At 44.8% G+C, this 21,664-nt stretch overlaps 1 protein-coding gene across 1 annotated transcript in view; it reads left to right on the top strand.

Moving 5' to 3' along the window:
- Positions 1-21,664, top strand: part of STX8 (syntaxin 8) — a 117,786-nt gene that overhangs the window by 13,096 nt on the left and 83,026 nt on the right. Inside the window, exons 5-6 of the mRNA XM_082492227.1 lie at positions 3,043-3,167; positions 4,662-4,754. Coding sequence (XP_082348353.1) covers positions 3,043-3,167; positions 4,662-4,754 — 218 coding nt within the window. The remainder of the gene's footprint in view (positions 1-3,042; positions 3,168-4,661; positions 4,755-21,664) is intronic.

Raw genomic sequence — 21,664 nt, 5'->3', positions numbered from 1 at the left:
GGAAGTCTCCACCTGGGAAGGTACCTGGAGGGCATTTGGAAGTGCTTGTGCTCGTGTCGCTTCCCCCAGGTTTTTTGGAGGGGGAAAGAGCTTTTGTTTTGTATGTTAAAATTATACCTGTTTTATTTGCTAGCTTGGAGCTTCCTAAGATACACCGTCTGCCAGTGTGAGCAGTTAAATCGTAAGTGAGAGAATACCTCCGCTTCTTCGCCATCGCCTTGGAGGCTGACCCGCGAAGCCACGCTGAGGTGCCCTGGGCACTTCAAAGAGCCCCGCCGTACAACTGTATCGTTACGGGGATGGTCAAGTGATCATGCAACCAATTGTCATATGACCCAGGTTTTGTTTAAAATTCAGTCTTGCTGATCGGTCTTCTAAAGCCGTAAGCCTTGATGTGTGGCCTTGGTCTAAAGTAAGTGCTGGTTGACTAATCTAAGTTACTTGGGAAGTTTTATAAGAATTATCAGTGAAACAATGCCTTCGGGAAGATAAGCTCTCCCTTGTTAAGCGGTGACATAGCTCCCTGATTTTAAACCCCATCATCTTTTATACTTGGGCGCGTTGCTAAGCCTTGTAATTAGTTAAATCTGCTCCTATAATCAAAAGCTATCCGCACACTCCACTGCTCTGTGACGGTTTCAAAGATTTACGTGATTAACTTGGCGGAGGCAGTGGGTGGCTAATTGGATAAGCTTTAATCTTCACACCACCAAAGCGAAACATGGTAAGATCAGAGGAAGTAGGAAGTTATGCTGTGTTGTGTGGGAAGGTAGTTACCAAACATGTCAAAAAGATTATTGTAACGAGCAGACCAGTTGTCATGACCCAACCGACAAGAATAGGGCAGATTATTGAGGGGGGGGAGGGAGAGAATGAGCGGTGCAAATTATTTCAAATTTGCTTGCCTTGGCCTTTTTTTAACAGGCAGAAATAGTTGTGCTCTTTTCAGCAAGCAGAGCGCTTTATGTTCCGTTTGTTTTATTTAAGTAATTTTGTCAGAAGTTATTAACCCTAGATCTTGTGTGCTTGCTAATTGAATTGCTGAACTGGGTAACGATCTCTGCGTTTTCTGAAGTATAATTCTTCCATTGTGTTTAGCTTTGTGGACCTGGGAGCTGTCGTTGCGAGGCTAGAAAATCCAAGAGTGTGTTTAATCCCCCAAAGCGCTGCAGAAGGCTAGGTAGTGTGTAAAACTGTATTTCAGGGGTGCGTATCTCTGTCTAATCAAGACTGATTCCCTACCTCCATAAGTTGTAAGGTTTAATGGAGGTGCAAAGGACTGGAATGTAGAAGAATCCCAGTTTCTCTCTTTCAGATGTTGCCCGTGACGGCCAGCTGGTGGTTGGCACGGCGGGGCAGTCTGGGTTCTGCTCTGCACTGCTGTTCCAGCATCATCGAGGATGGTTAAGTGAAATGTTGTGATTTGCAGTAAACGCTTTTTAGTCCTGTAGCAAAAAAAAAAAAATATCTTTTGTTTTGATTCTGACAAATTCATTGCCTTGAGATAAAGTTGAATGATTATGTTAAAATCTTAACTGAGAAGTTAAGTGTTCTCAAATTCAACTGGCTCTGAATGCGATGTGGTGTAGTGTGCTGCACGCGGACCAGGGCGTATGTGCCGTGTAATTTATGGATGCCCCAAAACTCACGTGGTGATGACTTATTTTTCAGCAGTGTTGATTCATCTCACGGCCAGGAGATGTCTCTAGTTCACCACAATTCCTCAAGGAACTCCTGGACACGAGTTCTGGATTTTGCTTGAATACCCTGGCTGTGAGCTGGAGCTGGAGCCGGAGCCAAACCCCGGATCAGCTCCACTGATGCTTGTGCAGAGTTAACTTCTTTTGATACAGGGTTTTGACCGCAAAATGATTTGATTTCAGGCATGTGTGTGTACCATACAGCGTTTCAGTATATCTCACAGAGAAGGGACCTGGACTCAATTAAAAATAAATAAAAAAAAAATTAAAAATTAGGTTTTGGTGTAATTAAAAAATGTTGACAATTTGCATAACCCTAGAAATGCTCGCTGTTCTTGTTTTGTTTGTGGAAATGCTTTGGGAAAGAACTGGGCAAAGGTAAAATAGTTTAAAAGAAGCAGAAAGCAAAACCTCTTACTTCTGTACTGCTGTTGAGGAACTGATCTTATGATGACTCTTACCCCAAATCTGAGTTGCAGTTTTGGGTTCAAGTGGGTCACGGTCTGTCGTATAATGTTTTTCTTGTAGGAGAAACCAATGAAAAGCTGAAAGGCGGAAACCAGAAATCTGGTATTGAGAAAAATATTTAAGTGGCATTTCATTTTACTGCTTGAATTTATGTGCCTTGGACATGAAAAACTTGTTTTCTATTGTAACTGGGGAAGTGTCTATAACGTGAACAACCTCAAGTCATAATTCTTTTAAAAGAAAACCCGTAACTTGATTACTCCCGCATTTAAGAGCGTGTGTGCCTGGCTTCTCGGTCATGTTGATGCCGGACTAGGAAATGCAGGAGAGTAACCGCGTGATTTCCATCTGCAGTTGTTGAAATGCAGCCGTGTTCCCTTTTAGGGTTGGTCAGGATTGCGGTAAATTAGTAGTCTCATCTGATTTGCATCTCTGTTAGCGTGTTGATCCTTTTGCTGCTGGAAACTTTCAGGCTGTACCTCAGTGCTTCTATAAGTTCGTATTGATCAAAATAGCAAACAGATGAATGATACGTCTGTTCCCAGTAACCCTCTTCTTTTTGTAGCAGTTTTGAATTTAATATGAATATATTATACAATATATGGTATACATTTCAACACGTAGCTTAATTGTTCACTGGAAAATTATTTTCCTTCCCGCTTTGCCATGCGTAGGCCGTGTTACGGAGCCTGCGAGATGGATTTCTTACTGGACTTAGTCAGATTCTTTTTGGCTAATGTCTTCTATGATTGCAGAGGATCACATGAAGTGCAACAAATACTCACGCTTCCATCTCTGCCAGCCAGTTTTGCAAGCACAAATTATACGCTGAGTGGGTTTTGTGTTGAAAATTACTTACCGAAATTATTTTCAGATCTAGCCTAATGACCGGAGGGGTCAAACGAGGTGTAACCAACCCGTGGCTCGTGGAAGAACCTGAGGAAACCAGAGGGCTTGGCTTTGGCGATCTCAGGCAGCAGCAGCGAAGGATCATAGAAGGTACAGGAGGCTTTCTGTTTCTTATGAGCATCACTGGGACTCTGAGAGGAGCCCGTACTAGAAAGTCAATACAATAACCTGTGCTGAAGTTTTATTATCTGGACCTGTCAAACATAATTGTTCCAGGTGGTCGTTTTCTATATTTGCAGGAGCAATATTGTGCTCGCAATATTCTTAACTGGAAGCATCTTCTTAAATCAAATTTCCAAAGACCTTACGGGTCATCCCTGATTTTGACCATATTCATGGTTTTGGTTTGCAGTGGAGATCTCAATAGTTGCACTGAGTGTATTACTGCTGTGCTTTGGGCCGGGCTGTGTTAGATGTATTGTTGAATTGGAACGAGTTAAGAACCAACTAATCTAAAAAGGGTCTTTAGATTTTGGCTCTCAGCATCCGTAAGAAATTTTTAACTTAGGAAGCGTTGGAGAACCTCAGCCTGAGGACATCAGGTGGTTAATGAGGTAACTTCTACGAAACTGAAGTATTGGAAGTGATCAAATAAAATCAGTTTCCGGATAAGGCCCACTTCAGTCCACCCATGAAACAACATTTAGAGCTACGGTTCAGCAGAATGGCGTGAACTCTAGTTCAGATGGTCCAGGAGAAACCTCATGCTCCAGTTTCTGATTACACCATAGGTGTCCCTTGGGGAGGCTGAAAGAGGTCTTTGGGGCCAGACCTTCCTCCTGTTGAAGGGAAGGGGGTTCTGCCCACCCTGTGCAATTTTTGGCTCCCGGGCTGCGGCCGGCTGGGCAGCCTCGCTCGCTGCAGCATCGCTGCTTTGCCGTTTGTGGGACCGCTGACAGCCCAGCCTCCGGCACCTCTTCTTGTTCTACTGCTTGATGGCTTTGGGCAAGGAGAGCTGCACGTTTTGGTTGAGGCACTTGCTGAGGACTGCGTGGTACCTGCAAACTGGGAAAGCAGAGGTGGTGTGGATTTCGACAAAGGAGCGTCTGCAGAGCTGGTGGGAGCACGTCAAACTTTCGCTGCCCCCACCAACCGCCTCCCCGCGTCCCCTCTGTCTCGGGCTCTCTTCCATGCACTCTGTATCCTCTCGCAGCTTTAAAAATCCATTTGAATTCTTTGGTGTTTGCATCACCTGTTTGTCTTTTATTCATGTTAAAAGTTTCTTGGAAAATTTAAAAAGGCTAATCAGGGTTCTGTATGTGTGCGCCAGAAAATCTCCTGCATTTATGACTGACTAACGGCTGAATGTTGAATTCTTGGACTTTTTTTTTTTTTTTTTTTTGGGACCCTCAGCTAAATGTCCCAGCCAGAGCAGACAAATTAATTACCCATCATTCACATTATTTTAAGAGTGCTGTTGCCCTAAGGATTCATTTTCATGTTCTGTTGATGTATTTTTATTCATACATTTTAACTCTTTAAGCACAGAGTAGATTTTTTTTCTTCATTTCTACATCTTTTATGGCACATAGCCTGGCATATCGGCAATTTTTTCATGTAATTTTATATATTTTTCTGGCGCAGAGCAAGATGCTGGACTCGATGCTCTTTCTTCAATCATATCCCGGCAGAAGCAAATGGGGCAGGAAATTGGGAATGAGCTGGATGAACAGAACGGTAAGAACAAGACTCAGAGGGACTCATTTTGCCTCATTTTTATGTAAGATTGTGATTTTTTTTTTTTTTTTTTTTTTTTTTTTTTACTCCTCATACAACTGCACTGCTTTTTGCCCACAAAGTAACAAGACGATACTGTAAAGGTTTACGAGCGACCACTACAGGGTCTATCCGTTGACGACCTGGTGGGTTTATTGTGTTGCGCTACCTACCCTGTTGTGCGTGTACAATGCATTACACTTGGTGTATTTTTCTCAAGCCTACCTTTTCAAAGGAAAGCTTGGTGATTATTTGTACAAAGTACAAAATTAGTTTCGTAGTCGATCTTTTGCATTTTTCAGTTTTCTTGCAGTGTTTATGGTAAGCTTTTATGTGTTGCTGGGTTTCGCTTGAGCGTTCTTATTCTGTGTCTTTCCTTATGAACTAAACGGAATTCTTGAGCCAGCGATGAAAGGAGAAGTGTTGTGTTGTTTGCTACAAATGATTGGGATTTTGAAAGTTTCGTGGCACTGAATGTAGGATCAAATTAATTGCAATATTGAACTAGAAGAGTACCTTTTTTTCTTTTAAATGAGCCAGTATCCAAATGGTGGAATTGCTCTCCTGTTGTTCCTCACTTCATTGTTCGCATGATACAAACTGTCCCTAGGAGAGCAGCTCCTCCAGTCTTTCTGACTTTTGCATTTCTTACAATATGGTAATAGTTCAATTAGAGCCGTGGAGCCCTGCCAGCTTTCTCCCTTGCACAAAGGCTTGAGCCATATGGTTTATCCTTGGGTTGTGTTGTACTTAACCACTGAGAAGGTAAATGTCCCTTTTATTTGCTAATAAATGATATGCTTAAATCGGCGTCTTCCTGGACCTATATTTCCCCCCCCCACTTATATTTCTCTGCATGTCTGCTCAGAGTGAGGGGGTTCCCGTATTAACAATTGCGTAACATGAAGTACTACTTGGGAGCTCCGTTCCAACTGAGAGTGAAGTAAGAGGACGGCATTCTCATGTTTGCCTTCCATGCATGGCTAAATCCAGGAGGGATATGAAATGTCTAGAATATGTCTTTGTTTATTAATCCTAAGGTTGTTAAGAAATGGTTTGCGCAGCTGGGAGAAACTGTGCTTAGTGGTCTTGTCATATTTTGATCCTCTGCCTCATGTGAGTAAAGACATTTTCAATTAGAAATCTCGGTTTCATAAGTTTCTTCTATTAACCGTCGCTGAAAAAGTCATATTAATTGCTTTTTTTTTTTTTTTTTGCTCTAAATAGAAAACAGGTGGGAAGCATGAGCATGTTTACTAATTCTCTGTGAAACCTTGGTTTCTCATCAGGAAAACAGACCGCCTGTATCCCATTTCCCTCTGTTGGGGGTAGGGGAAGGTTCCCCAAATCCTTATGTTTTTGGGACCCTGAAGGTAATGTGTATTGTACCATCGCATTTCTGCGTGACCACACCAGGCTTTTTCTAGCAATGAAGCCTTGAAACATCTGTGAAACAGGGAATGCGTTTAACCTTCCTTTTTACAAATAACGCAAATGATGACAGTTTTGTTTGTCTTACAGATAGTTACAAAGCCTGGAGCAAAATTCTTAATGTTTTCATGTGGGCTCTTTTTGAGCTATGGGCAACTCTTCCTCAAAAGACGGAAACTTTCCTGAGCGCTCAGAGTAAAAAGCGGTGAGGATTGCCTGTTGCTGACTGCAGGCTGGATCCTGGGGGAGGAGAAAACGCTGAATTGCCTCTGCTTCTCACTGTCCCAGAATCACTGGAATAAAACCTGCCAACCGCGTGGAGCGTGTCGTTTGTAGAGCTTGAAACAGTCTGAAAAAGGTGGGGAACAGTCTGACTCTTAGGGATGGGGGATCAGATCACTCAGCACTTGGCTTCATCACCGCCGAGCAAGTGGACTCCTGTGTTTTTCTCTGACTTTACGCAATCCTTTTTATTTTTTTTTTTGTGGATACAAGGGGAAACGGTCGGGTGTTTTGTTGCCCCTGGCACATTGCAAAAGCTGAAATCCCCAGCAATATTTTCCCGGGGCTACTTTCCCTTGACGTGCCTTATTTTATGTCCTGTGCTTAACTATCTACAGACTTGTCGGGCGCTCTGCCAATCTCGCCTCACTGCTTCACGGGCAGGTTGATGAGGATAACTGCCCTGTAATTTCCCCTTCCTCAGAATCTCTTTCCTTCCTAGTGCTGAGTGATAATGGCATCGTCTGTGTTACGGGGAGGCAGGGGGAGTTCATCTTCGTTAAGCGCTGCATCAGTATTTCTTTTTATTCGAGTCAAATTTTCCATCAAATTGCCCGTTTCTGCGGGAAGCTTGACTTCCACTTCCCCGATGTGCTTTGGATGCTCCCACCTTCTGCAACTAATTAGGTGCCTTTAGCTTGTTCTGGCGTTACGATAAAATGTGGCTTCATTCAGAAGTAGCTGATAATGTCTGATAGTTAATGAAATAGACTTTAGGGAGCTGGATAACTGTACTCATTTTCCAGACAACCTGTTGTTCAGCCCTGCTTTTTTCCTTCCCTGGCAGCTCGGGCTGTGTTCAGCTGAGATATTTGCACTTCCCATCTCTTCGAGGTGGCCCGAGGCACTTTCCCTTGAGCGCCAGTTGGTGTAGCTGTGCCTTTTCAGATGCACAAGTATCGGAGGCATCCCGATTAATTATGCAAAGTTTACTTCTCGAGTAGAGTCGGTACGTGTAAATTCTTTTGTGTTTGTTAAATGACTGAAAAAATGATTAAACTTTGCTGTTAGAAGGGTGGTTACTGGGCAGTATCTATTTTTACTTCACTGGTGGGCTGACAGGCAGCGCCGAGGAGTAATGTTGGAGGTTTGTAAGAGGATGTCCCGCAAAAGGGCCCGGCTGCAGTGGTTGCTCTGCTCTCCAGAAGAGCCGGTCCTTCTCCTCGGGCAGGCTGCGGGACGCCAACCTCGCTGAGCTCCACGTCCCCGTGACACCCGTCTTTCTCCTGGTCTCTCCCAGCCTCCTCCCTCCCCAGCAGACACCAGCAGGGGTTGCTCAGGTGCCCGACGCGTCCACCTCAGGGCACAGCACCAGCGTGTCCCACAGAAGCTCGTTTGTCCCCACCGATCGTAAAGCAAGCCTGGGCTCGGGTGGAGGTGGCCGCTTGGCAGACATCTACCCCGAGCAGATGAGTCCCATCTTTTGATTTCGTTGCGTTGTGTCCAAGTTTTAATTGGAGTCTCATGTTGTTCTTTACTCAGATTTTCAGTATAGCTCTGCCCTTGAGATTTTATGGCTCTGCTCAAAAGCTGAGGGTCGTTTTCAAACCTCCTGAGCGTAGTATTTTGCACTGATGAGCAAAGTAGAAGCAGGGTACCAGGAGACGGTTTTTTCCAGCCTCGGGAGCCTGCTAGCAGTGGGAGAGATGGGGGATTAGCAAAAGAATTTTCCCATCATTAATTCCAAATTTGGACCCAGAAACCTTCTGTAATCCTTTCATCTGTTACATAAAAAAAAAAAAAAAAAGAAGAAAGAAAATAGTGTAAATGGCCTCTGGCCCTGTTGATGAGGCAATCTAATCTAGTGCAATAATTTTGGAAGAATGCTTTCAGAAATTCTGAATGCTGTTTGTTTTACCCTTATAGAGATGTTGTTTTCTCACTGTGGCGTGCTTGCATGAGAATATACTACTCTGTGACGGATGGTAAATACTGGTAGCTTGCAAAATTTGTAGTGTTTGACATTTTTACCGTGTTGCTCTTCATTTGGTACACACACCGTCAAGGATGGATTCTTTTGCTTCTGGCTCGTTTATGCTCTGACATAGATTTTAAAATCTGTTCATAAATGGATAAGTTGCAAAACCCAGCGCCTGTTTGCATCCTCTTACTGGTCAAGTGAATGCTGTATACAGAGTGAACGTTCAGGATGTTCTTAACCAAAATGGCTCATTTTAAGTAAACAATCTGTCATAATAAGGCTTTAATTACAGGGTTATGTAACATTTTTAATTTCTTGTAGAAGTCAAATTTCTAAAACCAACCTAAAAATTGAAGCATTATCTATTTTTATCTTTTTTTTTTTTTTTTTTTTTTTTACCAGCTTTGCAAAATAAAAGTTGCTGTGTCAACTCTGGTCATAGTGGGTGGCGCACAAGCTCTTTGGTGCCGTTTGGTCAAAGCCTGTGACTTGCCTAGTCTACGGTTTTTATTAACCTAACATGCTTCCATCAAAATGCAATTTAGAGACTCCACCTGAGGCTGGAGGCCCTGTGTGTAGAGAGCAGCAGCTAGAACGCAGAGAAGTGTTCTTGTAAAATCAGAGAAAGTGAGTGAAAGTATTCTTGATGGTGCAGAGGTTTGTTAAAAACGGCATCAGAAACTGTAGTGCAGCAACGACACAATTCATCTCTCCTACGGCAGCGTTCAACCACAAGCCCGTCGCTTCTGGTGCGGGTGGCTCTGTCGGGGTATGTAAAGCGCTCCTCCTAAAGATTATTTGACATGGCTATCGCGTAATCAAAAATGGAACCCTGAAGTCGTTTCACGTTTCTGTTTATTAAGACCATTTTTGCTATAATACAAACTAATTAGCACTGTGTATGGAATATGTATGAGTTATGAGACAGAAACCAATGGGGCTGTGGATGTATTACCTCATTGTTAGGCTCAGTTTGTAAATAAGAAATGATTAAAGATTAAATTTAAAAATTTCAAAAAATGCTCATCATCTTGTCTAAACAATATATGTTTTCATCAGATAGAGTTACCATTCTGCACTGCTTTGACCCCCTTCAGAGATGGCTCGAATCCTCCGGTCGCTGGGATTTGAAGGTGTTCAGCATTCCTTGAGAGCGGCTGAGCACCAGCAGCTTCAGGTTTTCTAAAACCCTCCAGAGAAGCATATGTTTTTAATATTCAGATGTAAAATAACCATCCGTAGCCTGACTGACCTCATACTATGCAGATAGATTTTTATTTTGCTTCTCGAGCTTATTTTACAGAATAGAAACGACTTCAGTTTTATGGGGGAAATGTTCTGTCTTTATTGCCGGCTGTATAGTCGGAGTTAACCCTTCTTAGGGGAAAAATTAACACCCGTGTTAAAACACTGCTTTTTGTCATGTGCGATCTCAATAGCGGAATATTTAGTCTCAATATGAACACTCGGAAGTTGGGAAATGCCAAAATGGAGGTTAGATGGCACTTCTTGCATGTGTTTCTAGGCTTAAAACGATTGTGCGCTGTTTTCTGGAGGTCCTGCCTCGTTTTGCGTGTAGGACTCCATCTCTTTTGGGGTTGAATTGAGCGTACGTGGTGACACAAACTATTTGTGAGGCGTCTGCCTCATTTCTTCCAGGTGTGGGGAAATGTTTAGTGAGTAAGGCAGGGCTATAAGAGGTTTTTTGTGGCGGCAGCAGCAGATAAATGTTGCCTTAGAGCATAAAACTCTCTCTGCTCTGTGTGATGGTGGTTAACCCGTCTTAACCAAGATTTGTCAGAAGCGATTCTCTTCTGTGCGTCTGACTTGGCACCGGCAGGACTGGTTTGCAGAGGTTTTTGAGTGTTGGCACTTAACAGAAGTGGGTGCGGGCTGTGCTCCGGGTGTAATGAGTCACGGGATGGTTTGGGGTGGAAGGGACCTTTAAGGATTGTTTAGTCCACCCCCCAGAAAGGAATATAGAATCATAGAATCACTTGGGTTGGAAAAGACGTTTAAGATTATGGAGTCTGACTGTAAACCTAACAACACTGCCAAATCCACTGCTAAACTGTGTCCCTGAAATATATGAAAAAAATATGAATTACTGTTTGGAAGGATAGATAAGGTTTGGTTTATCTGTGGCTTTTTAAAAACAGTTTCAAACCCTCTTTTACTGAACATCCAGAATAAACCTTAACTATTAGTTTTCTTATTTTTCCTTCTGACTTGGGGATGATAGTGTTTCATCTCCCAAGGAAGCTGTCAAAATCCAAATACACTCGGACTTACTGTCAGGAGGGCCATCGTTGGAAGGTCTGGGAGGAAGCTTTTAACTCTTCAGAGCAGAGCTGGAGTTGTACGTGGTCCGTATGGAATGCAGCTTTGTGCTGGATGATGAGGATAAAACAAAATATTCGGTATCTGTCAAGGAAGTAAGCCCTGCCTGTGCTGCCTGCTGCAGGAGCTGTGTAACGAAAACCAAGATTACACTGAGTTTGCATTGGATTGAAATAATGTATCTACACAAAATAGCATTTATAGCATTTCCTAACCTTTTACGTATATGACTTCGCTGCTTCAGCGTTTCCAATGTTTATTTATCTGCCAAATTTCCTGTTATTCTTAAAATGAAAACTTAAAATGAAAAAAAAAACCCCAGAGAAGCTACTGCAGTATGGATGGGTCTCCCAGCCTGGGTTAGCAACCAGATGAGAACACCTACGCGGGGACCTCCGCAGTGTAGGCTGACAGTGTAATTTTACCGGTGTTGGATGATGTGGAGCAGCATGAGAGAGGTGTGAGATGTCCTGCCTGTGGGCTTTGCGGACGGTTGCTGACAGCAGAGGTAAGAATAAGGTGTAAGCATCTTGGTGCTGCCTTTCGGGCTGTGGTGGGATGGGTTTCTAGCAGTCGAACTCTGCTGGGAGAACTCTGGTACAACAGAACAAACTATTTGTAAGTACTGATGAGATGATGAGTCTGCAGTGGCTCTCACGTAAGGCCTTGATAAGAGTCAGTTGTGTCAAATGAGTTTGGACTTACTCTCTGGAAGAACCTTGTGAGTACGGGAGAAGAATTAGGTGTCACTTTGACTTGAGAATGACTTTGACGCTGTCTCATGAGGCTTTCTTGTAAGTAGTCTGTGGAAGCGTGGGTTCAAATGAATAATCTTCAATAGATGTGACGTTGATTGGTTAATTATATTCAGAAATTAGGAACTGGCTGTTCATAGTTGGAATAGAGGTGTGTCTTGAGTTGGGCTGCGTGGGTCTGTCTGGTTCTATTCAGCTTTGTTGTTAAGGACAGGGATGATGGAGTAGACAGTGGGCTTATTACACAGGAGTTGAGTACAAAGGTGGGAAAGGCTGTAGCTGCGTTGGGAGCAATGCTAGAACTCCTCCAAACGGTTGTGAGAAATCCGAGTGAAATTCAGTCAGGCTACCTCCAAAGGATGACTCCTCTGCAAAGTTTAATCAAATTGAAGACGAGTATAGGGTCAACTCTTAAACATGCACGAATAGTGTAATATTGTGGAAGAGGCTGTGTACAAACCAGTGTTGTTCGGAGAATATGTGATCCTTCCTTACGCTTGGCTCTGAGGAGGGGAGAGCATGCAGATTGGGCCAGAACCCTTCCAAGGTGCCGTGGACCTGGGGAGAGGGCCCAGAGGGTGGGAAAAGCATGATTTGAAACAGTGACCCACCAGGAAAGATGAACTGCCGGGGTAGCTGAGTGTGAAGGAGAGAGGGCTGAGGTGGGAACGCAAGGTTCTTAAAGAATTCAACAAGCCGGTTTGAGAGGGGAGAGAGAAGGCTTTGGGTAATGGGATTGAGCTGAGGTCGAAAGGAGGAGGAGGAAAATCCTTCCAACAGCAGAGAAGTGGCCTGTGTCGGGAGGTTGGGAGGTCCCTGTCGTGGGATGTCTTTAACATCGCGTGTTGTTCCTGACGGCTTGAGCTGAGTTAGAGCAGGAGATGGACTAGACAACTTCTTATCTTCTGTTGTGACCTTCTCTAGCTCTCTCTTTCCTCTCTCTTTTACAGCTTGGCTTCCTTCAGGCTTCTCATTCTCCTTTCTTTTAATGAGTTGATCTGTAATTTCCCCTTCTGAATGTCTAATCCTCACTTTTGAAACCGCCCGTCAGTATTCCAGCGTTCTTGCTCAACTAGTTCCCCTTCTGGGTCCTTTTCCATCTCCCTCTAACTTGAGTGTGTCTTCATGTGAAAGCATTGGGCTACTGTAGCTCCCGGGGCCACTGGAGAGTCTTAACGTGGCAAAACCGGCATTGTTCTGAAATGGCTGAGATATTTTGGCTGAAATGTTAATTTTTAAATTTTTTATTTTTCGTTTTAAAATGCATCTGGAAGCAGACATCCAAGTTGGGAACCCTGAGCTTGAGTCGTTAAAGTTTTTCATAGTTTTAAGCAACTGAAAACGAGGCCTTCTCATGGGAAGCAACAAATGGCCTTAATAGCGGGTCACACCACTGAGCCTGCGTGTGTATTTTCGTTACGCTCTACGTACACACGATACAGGGAGATGATACTTTTTCTTTCAGTGTTTTTTTTTTTTTGGTTTTTTTTTTCCTTTACAGCTTGACGCGGCGCTTACAGAAACAGATAAACCAGCGAGGCCCAACCTGGCCGAGGATGAAAGCCTTGCGCTTCTGAAATGTGCCTGGGCTCCTCCGAACTCGCCCTCGTGCACAATGAGCCTGTCTGGCCTCTTGGCACGGTTCGCTTTTTTCCTTGAATAGTTCAAGCCGTAAAATAACTGTTCAACATTTGTCTTCTCAATTATGTGGATTTTTCCACAGTTAGTCAATCCCTACCTCAGCCGCGCGGCGGTGGGGAGTGGGGGGGGAAGCTGTCTTCCTTCATCTGTCTTCGGGGTGATCAGAAATGCGGGAGAAATTACCACTGAGGGAAAAAGGAGTTTCTGACTTTTTTTTTTTTAATTTTTTAAAGCCTTTCAGGATTTCTCGATACGAATTATGACCTCGAACATCTTGTTTGTTAAGCCGTGTCTTTAGCTTTCTAGCAGGGCTATAAGCCTCAACTTGGAGCAAAAGAGCGTTTCCCATCTGCTTCTTCGGGCGTTTGATTTAAACTGTTTAAAAAGAAAACAAAACCTAGCTGTAATTGTAGATATTTCAACACTCTGATTTTATTTTTTTTTTTTTCCGTGTTAATTTAGCTTTTCCCCCCTGTTCAAAAAAAAAAAAAAAAAATTCTCAAATTGAGACCGTAGAGAGGGGATTTATTTTCCAAGCCTGCTTTCCTCCTTTCTTAAGGTGGCGGTCTGTCGTGCGTCGTAAAGAAGCAGAAAGGCACAAACCCGGTCTGTTCTCCTTTACAGCCCCTTTTTGGTAAATCGCGTACCCGTCTGCGAGCAGCTGAAATTATATATCCTGACCTTACCGTCGCCGCTTGCGGAAAAGTAAGGCGGGAAATAAATTGTCCCGTGCGGAACAGCCTTTGCGGGAAGATCTGGGAAACTGTTATGGGAGTTTCTGTATCGTTTTATTTATTTTACCCTCATAGATGATACCCAAGTATTATCCCTGGCTCGTTCTCCTTGAGTGCCGTCCCTCTGTTTTTTGGCTGAATCGGGGAAGGTTTTAATTGCGTGTTGGAGACGGGGTCCCCAACACTTTCTCGCTTGCCCCCCCCGTAAGCGGGTGTTCAGTGTGAACGGGACGCGGCTGCTTCAGCGTTTTCAAATGACGACCTCTCGCTGTCTCTGGGCAATACTTTATTTTCGAATCGTTGAGCACCACTTAGGCTAAAAATAACGTTGTATTTTTAAATATTCGCTATTTGTGGCTGTGAAATGCGGCTTGAGAGCTTCTACTTCAGTTTATACTTTAAAAGACTCTAACTTTAGTGCTTCCTCTGTCCCTTCCCCTTTTCGGAGGGGTTTTTTTGAGGATTTAGGGGGGGGGGAGGAAGTAGGCGACCGCTCTGTCCCGCGTCACTTGCTAACTTGCTTGCCTAGGCATTATTGCAAAGAAGGTGATATTCGGGCTTAAAAGGAAGTCATGCTTGGTAGGAACCATATGCTCTTGTGTCATGGTGATTTTCGGTGAGTGGGCTGTCAGATGCTTAATAGGCTTTTAATAGATTTCCCAGAAAACTTGTAGGGTCGAAACCTGAACGGTTGCAACACAAGAGAGAATAAGAAACCCGTGTTTCTGGGCAGGTTGTTACCGTGAGGTATTGCTGGAATCCGAAGAGTGCTTTGAACTGGGATTACTCACCGCCGCGCGGGTTGGTGAGCGCTCTCTAGCAGATTCTCCTGGTTTTCCCATTACCTCCCAGTGTGCTTCCAGCTCATCTCACCTCCTGTCTTTACATGGGGAAACTGTCCTATCCCTCCTGTTCTAGGCGCTGAGTAGAATATATTGCTTCTCCAGTGCTTATGTTGTCGAATCCTCTGGTGATCAGGGCTTATTGTGCCCAAACTCACGGGTGCTGACTTGCTCAATGTGGGACTGGTGTCCAACACGACTCAAATCGAGCAGCATTCGTTGCTCCCGGAGAAGTTGGGCTTGGGGTGAGACAACAGAAACAATTCGTAAGTGCAGCACTGTGGGTGCATTTGTTATGCAGTTTTTAAGTGTTGGATGTTGATTTTTAAAGAAAATTTAAGTGCCGGAGTTCTGCCTATAGGGTTTGTGGGAGTTGTTTTTTTTATGGAGGGATTTTAGCCTCTTCTGTGTTAGACCTTTTTCTTTCATGCCAGGTAGATATAGTGGGGGTAAAATGTTTGGATGAGGTGGTATGGAGTTGAGGTGAGGTGGTAGAGCATCATATACCGTTAATTATCGGAGCTCAGGTTTTGAGCTGGAGGTGGGTTGAGATCAGGGCAACCCTTCCTGCAGCCTGGAGGGATTGCACTTGGTGTATAGTGAAACGGTCAAAAGGTGTGCGGCAGCCTGGATGGATGCAGCGAGGGGGCTGCTACCCTCTACTCCCGGCGGCGCTGGGGAAAATCCCTTCCAGACTGGTGCTGAGGCCGCTCCAGCCCCGCTCTCTTACCCAGCAGCCCTGAAACACGGATCTACTTGTAGCGTCCGTATTGAAAATTGATAGACCCTATCGCGTTCATCAGTCGCCGGGCAGCTTCAGTTCTTTGCTGATCTGTTCCGCAATAAATAAATGTAACGTACGGAATCGCTTTGGTAATCGGCACCTCTCAGAACCAGAAAATGAAATGCAACGTCTTGCAATGCTCTGAGCATGGCAAGAACAGAAAGCAGGATAAAGCAGACGGATCTCTGTTGTGCAGGGTTCGAATGGGAGATGTGGCTTTCTTGCCTTTTTTTTAAAGGCTGCTTAGATATTTGTAAAATCTGCTGCTAGATCCAGCCTGGAAGTGGCAGGTAATACTTGGCTTCACTCGGACATTGAAATCGGCCCCACCGCTACCCGTTTGTAGGATGGGTGTAGTTCATCGCAACTAGGTGGAAGCAGAAATAAGAGCGCTGGGAACAGTTGCTTGCTCAAAGCTGTGTTTCGGTCATAAATGTGATTAATATGGCCTAAACATGGGATGGTTTTAAAATGGTGAAGTTGATACGTTAAAGCATCCTGAAATCACTTAAAAACAGGTAAAATAATTGTACTGTAATTATTATTATAAATAAAAAATAATAAAGTAACTTCCTTGCAAGCTCAGGTGGAATAAATCTTATGAGCATAACCTTTTTTTTTGACTCGCTGATGTATTAAAATGTGTTGTATCCCAATACATCCCACAACAAATAAGATGATATAGGTATTATCCCGTTTGTGCTGCGTATTGTGAAAAATATACTACTTCGCTGCCTGACTCTAGATCTTTTCTGTTGCCCCACTGATCTCCGGGTATGGACATGCTGTGCTCGTTGCCCCCACTGAGCTGCTTTTGTTGTTAGACGTCAAGAACTAGAAGAATCTTCCAGTGTGACAGCAGTACAGGTCTTGGACGTGGAAGCAGACAAGATTCCTCTTTACTCTCTCTCTTTCTTTTGTAAGAAACACTTTAGCATGAAGGGAATAAATCATACACTTGAAAAAAAAAATACCGTAATATGAACCGGCTGGCGTCAAAGTGCGGGGGCACTATCAAATAGGTCTCTTGGCTGTGTAGATCGCATTGTTCTGAAATAACTCCGGGGTGTTTGATCTTAAGACGTTGTTGGAAATTTTCTCCTAGAACCAGGTTTTGCTGAAAAATGCTGGTTCGAGTCCAGAGTCTTTAGTCTGAAACATCTGGGCCTGACAGCTTTTTTCCAAGCTGAGGGTAGGAATTCAAGGGATACCTTTGTCTGTGATAAAGTGATGAATTTGGCCCTGGGATAGCGAGGCCGCGGGGTTCCCAGTTCTGAAGCGGGATGCCTGACGGGTGGACGCGGGGACCAGAGACTCCAGGGTTCCCCGCGGCCGCTTGGCTCAACCTGCTGCATCAGTCTCCCCTTGGTGCTCGCAGGAATGCCGAAAGGAATATTGGTTTCAAGTACTGCCAGAGATTTCGGAAGGTTGTTTTTGGTCTGCTTTGGGCAGACCCCACATAAAAATAAGATAACATTTGGCATAAACTCCCATTATGTTTTTTTCTATGTAACTCTGACTTTTGTGTTTATAGTGCCGTGTTGAAACTAGAGAGAACAGCGACCCGAGATGACCGACGACCATCGATCGTTGTGTTAGTACCCGATGGCAAACGCGCAGGGTTGTGGTGCCCTGCAACAGCGCTGGGGAGAGGCGAGCCGTGTCCAGTTCCTCCCTTTGCAAAGGCTGCAGAGCAGAGCCTTACTTTTGGGAGTGCAGAGGAGAGAAGATTTTTGGTTCTTACTGGTTGGTTGTCATGGGCTTTTTTTTTTTTTTACATGCGAGAGAATTATAGTGGGGGGAAAAAAGCTGATTTGGGGAAGAAACTTAGGAATGATTTCTTTTTCTGGGTTGAAACTCTTCTAATTGCTTATATGTTGCAGAGGTTTAGTATCTCTGCTGTCATGTAGATGTGTAACGCTGGCGGGGACTGATGCTCGCCTCTGAGGTGGTCCTTAGTTTGAGGAAAAATCCATCACGACTTGGCTGAGCTCTGAAATCTCCTTGGAAGATGCTCTGATAGAGACCTATTCATTTGTCCGCTTCCTTTTCTCCGGCTAACCTTTCTCTGAACCAGCTTTGCCTCGGGCTTGCAGGAGTAAGTAGAACTTTACCTTTTTCCCCCGAGTTCAGAGCCTGGAGTAGGGCTCGCCAAGTGGAGAGAAAGCAGGAGATGCCTGTCAGCACTGTGGCGTTCGGCAGGAATGAGCTGTGAGCCAGGACAGTGTCACACGAAGGGACCGTTCCAGGCTCGGGGAGTCAGGGACGGTGCCCCAAGGCAGCTGGGGGACTGGGGTTGCATCTCTTAATTTTGATGTTCTTTGCCTCTTGAACTCCTGCCTCCCACCTGGGCATCTTACCGACGTAGCTCTGCTTGCCGTTAGGAAGGAGCTCTGTTACCTGCTGTTATTTTGGAATATCAACATTTTCCATATCCCTGTGTTATCCAGTTGCTATGCAACAGGGTGTGGGTATCGCGTTACTGTAATTGGGTTTTCAACCAGTGTTTGTAGATAACGTGGGGTTTTGCCAAAGAAAATTAGCAGCGTGAATTGAACTCTAAAGTGGCCTTTCGAAACATGATATTTGAAATGAATAGAAAAACAGATAAGCTGGGAGGAAAGCTTCCTCCTGGTTGAGCTTAGGACATAGACTACTTTTTATGTAATAGTTCCCGTTATAAATGAGTATTTTCACTTGGCAATTATTACTGGGACCAAAGTGCCTCAGAGCACCAGCCTGTGGATAGAGAGAGAAGACCGTGGCATGCTACGCATGCATGTACTAATGATCAAAGAGCTTATGAGAATTTGGGCTGGATTATGTGTTTGCTAGTACTGGGGCTGCTGGGGTCAGTTGACCAGTTGGGTTTTTCCCCACTATTTTATGATACTTCACTAATCATAGGTAATTGCAGTGGTGCTTCAACTTGAATAGAGCCTATTTAGCTTAAGTGTAGTACTTTCCACTAGTTAAGCTGTTGTGACTTCACTTCTTACAGGAAAAACTCCATTTGATGCTTTGTTACAATAGGAACTAGAATAGTTTTTGCTTATGGGTAATGTGGGTGGTGTGTTTTCAATGAAAGGAAAATGACTTCCATAGTTGGAGACCACAAGACTGTTGCAAACCTACAGACCTTCCCTTACATGTAAAATCAATGTATTCCTCTGTTTTGTTGCAGAGCTACGCCTTCACCCACAGGGGTTGGTGCTTACTCTTAAAGCCAAGAGGTTGAATATTCGGTGATGTTGAGCATGGAGGAGGTAGAAAAGCGCTGGTAGGAGAGGTTCTTCACATCTGGATGTTGTGTTGACTAAAAATTACTTTTAGTAAATGACTCTTAGTAACCTCCTGTTCTCCCTGAGTTCATTGTCATTCCGGAGACTTGTCTAATTCCTCCCCTCCGGTTCTGTTCTCTCCTTTCTGAAACTTGTTTTCAAAGTTTTCATGTGCTGGACCAGAACTAGAGACAACAGATTTTTACCTCGTCATTGGTTCTTCCATACTGAGCTCTGTATTCTTCCCCCGGGACAGGCCGGGCTATTGCGGGGTCTTTCCTCAGCATCCGTTTGTTGAAATCTAAGTCTGCGGATGTGCAGACGTGGCAGGTCTAAGGTGGGGTGGGTGGCTGTAAGGTGCACGGTAAGGTCCGTTAGGAAAGGTGGTCTGGTCCTGCTTGTTGAATCTCGGCTGGTGGCAAGGAGAAGCTTGCTGGGATTTCTCTTAGCACAGCACTTAACCTGCTTGCTCTGCCTCTGGTGTGTGCCATGGACAGAAAATAAGCTCATTTTCCTCACCGTGGAACCACTTGTGTGTTGGGGCACAGAGAGCCCTTAATCGCTCGCAGGGAAGCGGAGCTGAAGGTGTGCGGGGATGCTCTTGTTTGCAGGTGCTGTCTTTGGTTGCCTCTTCTGGGGTCTGCAGCCTTCTCTGGCGAAGGGGCTACTTCATGCTGTATCTTCCTTTCTCTTTTCCAAAAAGTATGATTAGGAATGCTGGAGAAAGGGGGAGCGATGGCGGTTTGGGCTTCTCTTACCCTTTCTCATCTCTTTTTCTGAATGTTTTTAATTTCTGGTTCTATTATGGCTTTTTAGCAGTGGCAATAATAGTTAAAGCGTGAGAGTGGCAAGTGTGGCATTGCTGCGCCTGGCCCTGGACAGCCAGTGACCTCTGAATCCTGCTAACGACAGCTTTGCTGCTTGGGAGTACTGCAAACAGTCTCGGAGAGTTTGGGGGTCAGATTTTATAGTGCTGCATCGCCTTCTCACCTGGAAGTTTATTTTAAAAACCAGAATCCAAATGAGAGATGCTAACATCAAAGCTGGGGACTGATTCCATCTTCCCTTAACACTTGAAACAGATTTTTTTGTTTTGTCTTTTTCTGTTCAGGCAAGTTGCCAGAGAAAGGAAACCAGGGTATTTAGTCGACTTTTGCACTGACCCATGTCAGTGTTCAGGATGGGACACCTTGTGATCTTTCTCCCCACATCGCAGTTAGATGTCAGAGGCACATTTCTGTTTCGCTTCCTACCATAAGGGAACTCTCTGGAATGGAAACGAAACACAAATCTGCTCTATGCTTCCTAACCGGCTCTATATCAAACTGGAATTTGTGTTGGAAGAGAATGGCAAGAGATGTTTTGTTACACGATGGAAGGTTGCGCCCCCCAGAAGCAAACACAAATCAAAACCGTAATAATCAAAGCTGATTTAAAAGAAATCTCATAGCTTTATCATGAGCATAAGGTGAATTTCTCACTCTGCTTTCTGCTGAGTAGTCACAGTGTAACTGTGATGGCATTGCAAACGATATTTTCAAAGCTGAGGGATCTCCTTATAATAAGCTGTCCTTGTAGGACAAGTGGTGTGCCAGCCCGTTAGAAAGGGGCTTCTCTGGGCAGAGAAGAACCTAATGAGGTTCAACAAGAGCAAGTGCAAGGTCCTGCAGCTGGGGAGGAAGAATGCAAATCACCAGTATAGGTTAGGGGTGGACCTGCTGGGAAGTAGCTCTGAGGAGAAGGATCTGGGGGTCGTGGTAGACAGTAATTTATCCATGGCTCAGCAATGTGCCCTCGTTGCCAATATGGCCAATGGCATCCTGGGCTGCATAGGGAAGAGTGTGGCCAGTAGGTCGAGGGAGGTCATTCTCCCCCTCTGCTCTGCACTGGTGAGGCCACAACTGGAATACTGTGTCCAGTTTTGGGCTCCCCAGTTCAAGAGGGACAGGGAACTGCTGGAGCGAGTCCAGCGAAGGGCAACTAAGATGATGAAGGGATTGGAGCATCTCCCGTATGAGGAAAGGCTGAGAGCGCTGGGACTCTTTAGCCTGGAGAAGAGAAGGCTGAGGGGAGACCTTATTATGGCGTACAAGTATCTAAAGGGTGGGCTGAAGGAGGATGGAGCCAGGCTCTTTTCAATGGTTCCCAGTGACAGGACGAGGGGTAATGGGCACAAGTTGGAACACCGGAAGTTCCATTCAAATATACGGAAACACTTCTTTACGGTTCGGGTGACGGAGCACTGGCACAGGCTGCCCAGGGAGGGGGGGGGAGTCCCCTTCTCTGGAGATGTTCAAGACCCGCCTGGATGCAGTCCTGAGTGATGTGCTCTGGGCAATCCTGCTTTGGCAGGGGAGTGGGGCTGGGTGATCTCTAGAGGTCCCTTCCAACTCTGAAAACTCCGTGATTCCGTGATGATCACCAGCGTTACCTACAAAGGCAAAACGCCGGCGGGAACCTGACCCTGACTGTCCGACAGCCGCAGGAATCGCCTCTCTCGGCAGGTACAGAAAGTTTCATGCACAGAATGCCAAGGAACTGTGTTCTGTTCTACTCTACAAGCCCCGCTGGACCTTTGCTAGCATCAGCTACCTGGTTAAGAGGACTTTGGTTAGTAAGTATGAATTAGTAAGTATTTGGTGGCTGTCTCTTGGGCTGAAGACGCTCGGCTGTTCCGCAGCACTCGGGGACACTTGGTCTATCGGAGCGTGGCAGGAGACCTTGTTTGAATACAGACGGAGGGAAATGGTGTGGAAACTCGGGAGTTTTGTGGCCTGGCTTCTCGTCCGACTCGTTAACGTCGTCCATGCTGTTAAATTGTGACAGCTGAAGAGTTTGTCCTCTGAGGTTAGCAGGAAGA

This window comes from Vanellus vanellus (genome assembly GCF_965231255.1).
Source record: "Vanellus vanellus genome assembly, chromosome: 17".
Taxonomy (NCBI): Eukaryota; Metazoa; Chordata; class Aves; order Charadriiformes; family Charadriidae; genus Vanellus; species Vanellus vanellus.
The sequence above is the reverse complement of the archived record's forward strand: the minus strand, read 5'-3'. Positions and strand labels throughout refer to the sequence as shown.